Source organism: Schistocerca serialis, chromosome 5, assembly GCF_023864345.2.
Source record: "Schistocerca serialis cubense isolate TAMUIC-IGC-003099 chromosome 5, iqSchSeri2.2, whole genome shotgun sequence".
NCBI classification, from domain to species: domain Eukaryota; kingdom Metazoa; phylum Arthropoda; class Insecta; order Orthoptera; family Acrididae; genus Schistocerca; species Schistocerca serialis.
Genome location: NC_064642.1, coordinates 425092295 through 425104685, shown reverse-complemented (window position 1 = coordinate 425104685; position 12391 = coordinate 425092295). Strand labels below are relative to the sequence as shown.

Here is a 12391-nt window from a genome sequence, read left to right as displayed (position 1 = left end):
GATTCTCGAACATATTCTCAGTTCGAATATAATGAATGTCCTTGAGACAGAGAAGTTGCTGTCCATGCATCAGCACGGTTTTAGAAAGCATCACTCCTGCGAAATGCAACTCGCCCTTTTTCACATGATATCTTGTGAATCATGGATGAAGGGTATCAGACGGTTGCCATATTCCTTGACTTCCAGAAAGCTTTTGACTCGGTGCTCCACTGCAGACTCCTAACTAAGGTACGAGCATATGGGATTGGTTCCCAAGTATGTGAGTGGCTTGAAGACTTCTTAAGTAATAGATCCCAGTACGTTGTCCTTGATGGTGAGTGTTCATCGGAGGTGAGGGTATCATCTGGAGTGCCCCAGGGAAGTGTGGAAGGTCCACTGTTGTTTTGTATCTACATAAATGATCTTTTGGATAGGGTGGATAGCTATGTGTGGCTGTTTGCTGATGATGCTGTGGTGTATGGGAAGGTGTCGTCGTTGAGTGACTGTAGGAGGATATAAGATGACTTGGACAGGATTTGTGATTGGTGTAAAGAATGGCAGCTAACTCTAAATATAGATAAATGTAAATTAATGCAGATGAATAGGAAAAAGAATCCTGTAATATTTTAATACTCCATTAGTAGTGTAGCACTTGACACAGTCACGTCGATTAAATATTTGGGCATAACATTGCAGAGCGATATGAAGTGGGACAAGCATGTAATGGCAGTTGTGAGGAAGGCGAATAGTTGTCGTCGGTTCATTGGTAGAATTTTGGGAAGATGTGGTCCATCTATAAAGGAGACCACTTATAAAACGCTAATACGACCTATCAGGTCGAATTGAGGGAGGACATAGAAGCAATTCAGAGGCGGGCTGCTAGATTTGTTACTGGTAGGTTTGATCATCAAGTGTGTGTTACGGAAATGCTTCAGGAACTCGGGTGGGAGTCTCTAGAGGAAAGGAGGCGTTCTTTTCGTGAATCGCTACTGAGGAAATTTAGAGAACCAGCATTTGAGGCTGACTGCAGTACAGTTTTACTGCTGCCAACTTGCATTTCGTGGAAAGACCACAAAGATAAGATAAGAGAGATTAGGGCTCATACAGAGGCTTATAGGCAGTCATTTTTCCCTCGTTCTTTTTGGGTGTGGAACAGGGAGAGAAGATGCTAATTGTGGTACGAGGTACCCTCAGCCACGCACCGTATGGTGGATTGCGGAGTATGTATGTAGATGTAGTGGCTACTGACTCCAGAGTTGTACAAAATAATGAAATACATAAACACAACACCAGGAAAAACTCAAATGTGCATGTTTTATGTACAAACACTCAACTGTGGGGGGGGGGGGGGGGGGGGGAGAGCTTTCCATATGGGCCTCCAACTGTTCAGCAATCCTGCCACTAGTATTAAGTCCATCGATGACAACATAAAATTTAGCAAAGCCGTGAAGTCATACATGTTGTGTCACTGGTTTTACATTTGCAATATAATACATTAGGGTACTATATGTTAATGTATGAAAACAATGTTAACTGATATTTTCCGACATCTGCAACACACTTTGTACCAACAGATCACATGGAATAATAAATAAATAAATAGATACTTCATTCTCAACACACTATGGACAAATGCGCGTTCAGCAGGTTAATTTAACTGTAGAAAGACATCCCTAGCAAAGAGGTTGAAAGCAATCAGGTAGATTGGGTTAGAATAAATTATCAAAGAAGTTGTGCTGGTGAGACTCATACATGTGCAGTGCTAACCCAAAAATAAATGTACATTAAATATAATCTATCCCAGAAACCATTCGGTATAGAGCATTTTTTTTCCATATGAAGTTTTTTGCTTCAAGTGAGCATCTCACTCATGTCCCTGAAGATTGATCATTCTTCCTGGGATTCTCTGTAGGTGTCTGGTTGTAAATTTAATGTGTTGTGGTAATTACTGACATCAGCAGCTTTCATATGGCACATCATAAGTGCATGTTGTATGATTGGTTCATTTGTTATTAATTTTTATAAACTGTTATAATTCAGACATTTATAACTTTGAAAGTATAAGCTTGAGGATCAGAATTAAAGTTTCAATGAGCTTCTCTCATCACCTCAGTATCTTTGGTGTATGTTTTTTTGAACATATCTGTAAGGCTTGTTACGGCTGTGGTCAGTCACAGCTTCCAAGCACACCTGTGCTTTCCCACACGACTGGCTAGCAGGCTCCACTTTGGCCAGCCAGCCACACCATCAGGTATACTCATCTCTGCCTTTCGTCTCACCATCAGCCACTTGTAATATCACATTGTGTGGGTTCTTACAGACATATAAGTGGGAGCCAAATGAGAAAGAGGCAGAGGGGAAAATTAAGAAAACTCTTCGTTATTTCAGAAGTAATCGTGACAACTGTTAATACATGTATTCCACTGAGAGACAAGGTATCCATGCCTTCATGGAAAAATGTTTGCAGCTGCCTATGGAACCACGATTGTACCCAGGGATGCACCCTTCTTCCAAAGCAAATCAACAGCCATGAATGTCTTTCTTCAGGGCTGTAAATAAGTGAAAATCGCATGGAGAGGGATCAGGATTGTGTGGAGGAAGAGTAAGGGACCTCCCAGTGAAATTTTTGTAGCGGAGTTGAAACAATCTTGGCTGTGTGTTGGCATGCATTATCCTGCAACAGAATCATGACTTCAATCGACATTCTTGGTTGCTTGGACGTGATGCACTTCAGTTTTTGCAAAGTTTCCATGTACCATTGTGTGTTAATTGTGGCACTGTGTTCTAGAAAGCCAAAAACAACAGGGCCTTGCAGTTGAAGAAAAACTTTGTGTTTCCCTGAGCTGGGGTGCACGGCTTTGGATTTTTTCAGTAGGGGTGTACCCATCTTCTTCCATTCTTGGCTCTGACACTCACCAGCTCGAAATGATGACACCATGTTTCATTTCCCATGGTAATATGGGACAGGAAACAATATTCTTCATTATGATACTGTTCCAGGAGCTGCAGTGATATCAACATCCTGTTCACCTTCTGGTCCTCCTTCAAGCTGTGGGAAACCCACTATGATCAGATTTTACAGAACTTCAGATGCTCTGTCATGATGTTATGAGCAGTACTGACTGATGCTCTACATGAGCCACAAGTCTTCTACTACCCATCATCGATCATTTCTGATGGCAGCATCCACCAGAGCAGTGAGAGAAGGGCTAATAATTTTTTGATAACGCGGAGCCACAGTCCTAATATATTTCTTTAAAGTCAGTACTGCCATTAGACTGTTGTTTATTTACAATGTTACAGTTACATTTACACTTACACACTCATGATTTCAGCTACAAAGTGCCACTATCAAGTGTTTTAAGTGTTATAAACTGCCTAAGATGGCTTACTGTCGTATTAAAATACACTATTAGACACATTGTCTAAGAGTCGATATTTCTGGCAGAGCCTACTGCTTTGTTTCATTACTGAGTACACCATCTTGACTTTAAAGAGAAGGGTTAATGACACAGTGAGCCTCTCCTGGCCGACTGCTGTGTTCCAGTGACACCCGACCTTGTCAAAACAATTCATCCCATGCAAACATACATGCTCATGGCATACTGTGTTCACTATACAAAGCAGGCATTCGGGTATAAATTTCACTTCCTTACACTCCATCTACAGTTAAAAATGGCTCTATTCCTTGATGTTCCTCTTTCCCAGCCCCACAGTGAAGTTGAAAGCATGATGAGCATGTCTAATAGACACGTGGCACAGCAGTTAACATTCATACTGTACCTGTGTTACCAACATCCACCACATGCTCATTAAATAGTCTGTCTCATTTTCATTTGACTGCCTTTATTCATAAAGTTCCTGGTGAGTGGAGTTTTCTTTCTACAGAATTCCGAGTCCACATATCTTCATGAATTTCAGAGTACAGAATATGATGGATAGTCAATCTAATTAGATTTTGAGTTTTTGGAGTGGAACACCTAAAAAGCTTAAGCAACTCCTGAAAATACTACAAAACTGTTTTCAGAATGTATTTGCACCACAAAATACCCTACAATACTAAAATTTTACTTGTACTACTTGAATGACTTGACTGTATCTTGTGAATTTAGAGAGAATTTGAATAGTATAACATATCTACAAATTGGTATCCAAAAATATTAGGTTGGTGCAAAAGTTTGTAGCATTTTTGTTTTGCATGTTATTCCAGTTGCAATGGCTGATTGCGACGGATTGTCAGTTTTTATTTATAATTCACTGTTGCTGTTTAAGTTTCCATGTTGTCATTTGGAGATAGTGAGTGGAGCTGTGGATGCTAGAAAATGGAGTGACAAGTGTAGAAATCAGAGCATTACCAACATATTCTTCTGTTAGAGTTCAGTAGAACAGTGACAGTAGTGGAGGTAACCAAAAACACTTGCACCATCTATGGGTATAATGCCATTGGACAGCACAACAAGAAAATGAATTTCTCGTTTTAAGGAGGATTGTTTTGGCATTACTGACTCTCCACATTCAGGAAGACCTTCAAGGTTTCATGAAGATTGTTTAAATGCATTAATCTATAATGATCCATGTCAGTGTACCCAAGAACTGGCTGGACTGGCAAGATGCTGGAGTTGGTGGTTGTGTGTGTGTGTGTGTGTGTGTGTGTGTGTGTGTGTGTGTGTGTGTGTGAGGTGTGCTTGCTTGTGCACATGCACATCTTTCTTTACTGACAGAGGCTGTGGCTACATGTGAGCTATATGTGAGTGTCTTTTAATCATGCCTGTCTGCAACTTGACACATCGTCTTTATGGGAAGTAGCAATCTATCTTTTCCTACATTGTCTATATCGAACAGCTTTCAAGGAACTTCCTGTCTGGCTGAAAATGTGCTCTGAACTTGGCTGAATGACTTCTTCACCTCAACTCTGTGATTTCTACAGTTGTGGAATAGAAAAGTTACCCCAGCATTGGCAGGCTGTTATAAATAGTGAAATAGAGTAGATTATTGATGACTAAAGTCTCTGTTATGTTTCTGTTGTGTTTATTAAACTTATGGAAAAATGCTACGAACTTATGAACCAACCTAATGTATGGGTCTTGCTATGGTTAAGTGTGAGGGATTATCAAATTACACAGTGTGATATGAGGAGAGCTACAAGTTAGCATGCACATGCACAGAGTATGGAGAATTCCCTAACGATTGATGTCAGGAATTTCATGATAGCTTCCCAACAAGCTGAATAGCAATAGACATGTAAAATGGTAAGTAAATACACTAGAGGACTATAGCATGTGTTTTACTAACAAACTGAAAAATAGCAAAGATAACCTGCTTACATTCCAAAATAAATTTTACATCTGTGTTGGAGTGTGTGCTGATTTGAAACTTCCTGGCAGATTAATACCGGAACCTGGGAAAGACAAAAGTCTCAGGTTTGAGTCCTGGCCCAGCATGCAGTTTTATTCTATCAAGAAGTTTACATATATTGTTGTTGTAAAAATCTAGAATTATTTTTAAGTGGTTATGTTATTGTTTGATACAAATTTTAAGCATTGTATATTTTAATAAGTTAAAATTAAGTTTTATTTCTGGTTACCAGTATTTATTTTACATATATGTTTGTTCTGTGCACATTGCTGTAATCAGCAATTTTTTTTTAATGTCTCTGTTGCTGCATTTATGCACACAATGGCCGACAATGTCTTGTTTTGCATTTCTGTGGCACTGGAGCTTAATTTCTGTGCCATATTTAGTCTGCCATTCTCTGTTTTAGATAACCCATGTTACACTATGTTTTGACCATTCTTCGATGTTAGCCTGCACCATTGCAATGTTCACATTCTCAACAGTGGTTTGCGTACAGTGCGGAAAAATTGTTTTAAGGCCAGGCACACATTCCTTGTAATTTTTTATTCGTGTTTCTGTGTGTATCAAAATAATACTGCAAAAATTTTATGACATCTGTTCTTTTCGTACAATTGTTGTTTGTAGTAAATAAATCTGTTCTCATCTTACATTTATACTATATTAATTGGGTGATAACTATTTGTTGACAGATGTTATTCACATGTCAGGAAAAGGACATCTTCAAGACAATAAGTCTGTAGCAGGCATGAACGCGTAAGTATGTAAAATTGCGGGGAGACAGGCCAGTACTTTACAGAAGGCACAGTTCATAATGTTACTGATTGAAACACTAAAAGTAGAAAATAATAATCCTTCTAGTTTTTAGAACTATATGTTCCTTTTTCAATGAAAAAAGGTATGTTTGTTGGAGGAAAGTCAGAGCCCTATCCTCCCACCCTCAGTTCACATGTTCTCTTGGTTGAGAAAGATTCGCACCTGCCTGATTCAAGGAGAGGGAGGCAAATATGAAGGGAAAAGCATCAGATTGAGTAAGTCCATTGCTAAGCACTATGCCAGTTTCAGTGGGGAGATAATGGAAGGGACAAATGAAAAATATTGAATTAAAGACGGAGATGAAAAGAAGGGAGAATTTTGCAAGTAAAGTTAAAAAAACAGGGAATCAAAGGGAGACTGACTGTACATCAGCCGTTTGCCTACCTGTACCTCCCGTGTTCACCTGGCTGCTGCCCTCTCCCCCCTCTGGCAGGCACATAAGATGGAACATCCTGTTCTAAATTACGTTCTGGTGACCCCACTGCACACTTTCTGTGCTGACACGGGCTGCTTGATCAGCACCTGCCTGTGTGAGATTGACCAGTGGGGTACGTATCCATTGGAGGAAAAGAAAGGAGGATAGATTGGAAATGTGAAAATGTGTGCCATAGGTAGGGAAAGATGCTGCACCTGCTTTCCTTTACACTGTGCACCCCCCAATTCTGTGTTTGGAGTGATTTTTCTGCCTTTGTAGACATGCATACATTTCCTATTCATTTTTATTTCATCCTTACCCCTTCTGCTATTAAATGAATTGACTGGTAGACTTTAAACTGAAAGTTGGAATTCCATTTCTTCACTCAAGTATCTGCAAGCCCTTCTTCAGTATGTATTGTTTCAGTAACTTTTTTCTTCTGTTCCAGTATTTTTATGTGCTTTTCTCTTTCACCTCTGGCTCCATATTTGCATTAGGCTGTGTGTCTCCTTTCTAACTCTGACTTGTTATCTACCTTGTACACCATTTCGAACTTCTCAAGCCTCATTTGTTACAGGAATTTCAGTGTTAATTTTCATATTTTTTCCTGTATTGTCTCCCTTAGTGCATTTTAATGAACAACATTATCATTAGTGAAACTAAACTTCTAATTTTTGTTGTATATATGTCCCATAACTCTGACGCGAGAGCATTTCCACTCAAGTTAGAGAGGGTTCTTGATTCACTTCATAGGAAGTACCAGAAATTAGTTATATGTGGTGACTTCAGTATTAATTTTGTGTGTGATTGTGCAGGAAAAAGGATGTTGGCAGATCATCCTAAATTCATATGATCTGATACAGACTGTGTTTTTTTCCAACTAGGGTGCAGGGGAACAGTAGCACAGCCATAGACAATATTTTTATTCATTCTTCATTACTAGACAGGCATTCTGTTCGTAAAAGGGTGAATGGCATTTCAGACCATGATGCACAAATTTTAAGACTAAAAGGCTTTTGTACTCAAATAAATGTCACATATATTTACAAATTATGTAGGAACGACAGTGGAGAGTTTCTTAAACCTCGTCAAGAACAGGAGTGGCAGGATGTTTATAGTGCTGATAACATAATGACAAATGTAATGTGTTCCTTAACACATTTCTCATGCTCTGTGAGAGTTGCTTTCCATTAGAATGTTCTAAACGAGGTACTAGCAGTAAAAGGCAGCCTGTGTAGCTGACAAGTGGGATAAGGTTATCATGTAGAACAAAGCGAGAATTATATCAGAACATTAGAAGTAGTCACAATCGAGCTACAGTAGCCCATTACGTACAGTATGATAAGGTACTTAAAAATGTTATGAGGAAGACAGAGTATGTAGTATGCAAATAGAGTAGCTAATTCATAGGATAAAATTAAAACCATGTGATTAGTTGTGAAGGAAGTGGCTGGTCAGCAGCCAGCACATGGCCGACGATATAAAGTCAGTTTGTAGTAAAAATACTTCTGTTACTGATAAATCAGATAGATGGATAGTATTTAATAATAATTTTCTGAGTATTGCTGGTGAATTAAACAAAAATTTAGTTTCTGCAGGGAATCATATAACTCTCTTGGCAAATACCTTTCCAAGAATGATGTCTGAAATACTCTTCTGTAATACAGACAAAGGGGAGATTGAGTCAGTAATTAAATAACTCAAGACTAAGGAATCTCATGGATATGATGGAGTGCCTAGCAAAATATTAAAGTACTGTGCTGCACATATTAGCCCTGTACTTAGTTATATTTGTAATTTTTCCTTTAGGAATGTTCAGTTTCCTGAACAATTAACATACTCAGTAGCAAAACTGCTTTATAAAAAGGGAGAAAGGGATAATATAGACCATTTTAGACATATTTCTATAGTGTCAGTGTTTGCAAAGTTGTTGAAAGGGATGTGTATATAAGGATAATTGACCATTTTATATCACATAATTTGCTATCAAATGTACAGTTCAGCTTTAGAAGTCGTTTAAAAACTGAAAATGCCGTGTTCTCTTTTCTCTGTTAGTTATTGGATGGGTTAAACAAAAGGTTTTGAATGCTAGACATATTTTTTTATTTAACTGAGGCGTTTGATTGTGTTGATCTCGAAATATTGCTCCAGGAACTGGACTGTTATGGAATACGGGGAGCAGCTTACAATTGGTTCACCTCTTACTTTAGCAACAGACAGCAAAAGGTATTATTCACAGTGTTCAGAATGGCTGTGATGTGGGGTCTGAGTGGTGTATAGTCAAGTGGGGGGTGCCCTAGGGATCAGTGTTGGGGCCACTCCTGTTCCTTATTTATATACATGATATGCCCTCTAGTATTAGGGTGTTTCTAAAATATTTCTGTTTGCTGGTGACACTAGCTTGGTAGTAAAGGATGTTGTGTGCAGTAGTGCTCAGTTTCAAATAGTGCAGTTCATGACATAAGTTCATGGCTTGTAGAAAATAAACTAATGCTAAGTCACAGTAAGACTCAGTTTTTACAGTTTCTAACACACAATTCAACAAAACCTGATGGTTTAATTTCAACAGAATGGGCATATGATTAGTGAAACTGAACAGTTCAAATGTCTGGGTGTTCAGATAGATAGTAAACTGTCATGGAAAGCCCACTTGCAGGATCTTGTTCAAAGACTTAATGCTGTCATTTTACTATTGGAACAGTATCTGAAGAAAGTGATCATTCGACATGAAAATTGGTCTACTTTGCTTATTTTCATTCACTTATGTCGTATGGTATTATATTTTGGGGCAATTCCTCTCATTCTAAAAGGATATTTTTGGCTCAGAAACAGGTGATTTGGGCAATAAGTTGTGTAAGTTCGCAAACCGCTTGTCGACCGCTGTTCACTATTCTGCGTATTTTGATGTTGGCCTCTCAATATATATATTCTTTAGTGTTGTTTTTTGTTAACAATATCAGCTTATTCCCAAGAATAAGCAGCTTTCACTCAGTTAATACTCGGCAGAAATCCAACCTGCATTTGGATCGGACTTCCTTAATGCTTGTGCAGAAAGGTGTGCAGTGTACTGCTGGATCCATTTTCAGTAACCTACCACAAGAATTCAAAAATCTTAGCAATAGTCCACGCATTTTCAAATCGAAACTGAAGAGTTTCCTCCTGGGTCATTCCTCCTATTCTGTAGAGGAGTTTTGAAAAATTAAGCTGATTCTAATGTTATATTGTTGATTGCATTTACTTAAACTTATGGCTTGACATTTTATTTTTATCTGTTACTACTTTTATCTGTTACTACTTTTATGTTGTAATTTAATGTACTGACATGTTCCACAACTTTGAGGATTTGCTCCTCGGTTTGGTCCTACAGGACTGGACGTGTAAATAAATAATTTTAAAAAAAATAATAAGTCCCCTTTTTCCTCTCCCTTTCCAGGCAAAGAAGTTCCAAAGTTTGAGTCTTTCCCCTTTCGTGTGTTTCTTTGCAGCTTCTGAACATGCATTTTCCAGTTTTATATTGTTGTATATTAACTTTTGACTACATGTTGCCACTGTGTATGGAAATTTGTGCCACAGACACACGAAGGAGAAAGGAGGCTGGGACGGGAAGGAGGTTTGAGGAAGGGTGGCTGATGGTTGAGGTGAAGGGACTTCAGATACACAGGATAGGATTGTGGCATGGGCAGTGACACCATTGAGCAGCAGGCAGGGTTAGTTGTGTACAGTTCACTCTGCAATGACAAGGAGGGTGGATTGGGAGGGGGACACACAATTGAAGAGGGGAGACTTCAGGGGAGAGGGTGCAGGGTGAGTGAAGTTAGTGTCCTCGACCAGGGGTGGAGTTAGGGATTGGTCAGGGGGCTAGCTGAGATTGAGGCCAGGAGGACTGTGGGACTGGAGATTTTATTGGAAGGACAACTCCCATTTACACATTTCAGAAAAGCAGTTTTTGGAGAAGGGGGAATAATTATCCAGATGATAGGGATTGTGAAACAGACACTGAAATAGAGCATGTGCTGAGCAGCATATTCTGCCACTGGATGGTCAACTCTGGTCTAGTCCACAGTTTGGAAGTGGCCATTCATTTGAGTAGTTGTCTTATTGTTGGACATGCCCATATGAAATGCCTTGCGGAAATAGAAAACAGAAGCCATATATGATAAGTGTGCTTTCACTGTTCCTCATTTCTGGACACAAAGATAACTAATAGAAGCCCTGGCAAAGGATTTGGTTCAGTTGTTCCAGTGTAGGATGATATTGGGTGTTGAGGGGTTACGTCTTTGCTGATTGCTCTTGGGGATGTTTGAAGATTAGGCATGTGTGTGTCTGTGGCGAGGAAAATCTGTCTGCAGAGAAGGTGTGATGGGTGTGCCTGTCTATGAAGGCCTTAGTAAGACTGTCAGCATACTTGGCAAGAGGTTTTGTTGTCACTATAAATGAGCCATCCATCAGTGACCAGGCTATATGGAGGTGATGATTTTTTTTTGGTGGGAATGACAGTTAGTGAGCTTGATGTGGATAGATGTTTGAATGGTAAGAGGTCAATGGCCAGTAAGGTGGCAGGTTGGGCTGAGGAGGACGAGGTGAATTGGATGGGAGAGATGGTGTTTCAGTCCTGTGTAAAAGTGTAACCTCAGACCAAGACTGAGTTCCATCATTTTGGACTTATCAAAGAGTTACTCTCCTTCTCTCAGTTCCTACAGTGGGAGCACTTTTTAGACACCAATTCCTCCAACCAAATTCCAACATTGAACCTTGCGTCTCCTAGTTCATACCACTAACCAAACATGACCCTGGCCAGCTCCTGCCTAACCTATCCCTGGGTAGCATCCAGGAATCCTTTATTTACAATTTCTCTGTGACCAACTCTTTAGGTCCCTTCCCAGACTCCTTACAGACTTCTCAGTGGAGGAAAGAAGAGCTGTCTACAAACTCAAGATAGACCCAGATTTAATCTTCCTTCTTACAAAAAGGTTCTGCCACTATTGTGATGAAGCACACTTACTGCCCAACAGAAGGCATCTGTCACCTGTCTGACTGCTCTATTTACAAGCCCTGCCATAATGATCTCTGCCCAGAAGTCAAATGTAACATCCAAATCATTAGCCCCATCACAATATATCTCACCCAAATCCATCTCCTCATCTCTTTGCACCCCATATTCTACATGCTTTCCAAAATCCTGAAAACCAACCATCCTCAATGCCCTATTGTAGTAGGGCATTTGACTAACACTTCCAATCAATTGTCAACCCTCCACACAAAACACTAATTCCCATATAGCCTGGCCACCAGTGGAAGGTGCATCTGCAGTGATGAGAAATCCCTTTCCCGCTGTACTGAAGATCTTGCTAGGGCCTTCACAGATAGGCACATCCTCCAGACCTAATCCTCCATAGACAGATTTTGCGCATAATATTCTGATACATCTCAAAACTTCCAACCAACCCCAAGTACCAGTGGCAAAGCAACACTCCCCCTCATCACCCAGCATCAGCCCAAACTAGGACAATTCAGCCATATCTTTCTCCACGATTTCCTGTATTTATCAAAGTGCCCAGAAATGAGGAACATCTTACCCCACAAGTATTTATGCCACATTCTCTCCCAAGCTCTTGTCATATGGGTCATTCCCCTGTGAAAGACCCAGGTGCAAGACCTGTCCTATACACCCATCGAGCAAATCCTGTTCCAGTTAGTCCTATTGTAGGCTTATCCTGACGAATGCAGGCCCACCTGTTAAAGCAGTCATGTTGTATATCAATTCTGCTGCAATTTCTGCACAGCGTTTTTTGTGTATGCATGACAACCAACCACTGTCCACCCAGGAGT

At 39.8% G+C, this 12391-nt stretch overlaps 1 protein-coding gene across 3 annotated transcripts in view; it reads left to right on the top strand.

The window, feature by feature from the left end:
• The window catches only part of LOC126480846 (alpha-tubulin N-acetyltransferase 1-like), a 98396-nt gene that overhangs the window by 36618 nt on the left and 49387 nt on the right, over window positions 1–12391 (top strand). For all 3 annotated transcript variants that reach the window (XM_050104195.1, XM_050104197.1, XM_050104198.1), the window contains one exon: window positions 6024–6087. In XM_050104195.1, the coding sequence (XP_049960152.1) occupies window positions 6024–6087 (64 nt within the window). The remainder of the gene's footprint in view (window positions 1–6023; window positions 6088–12391) is intronic.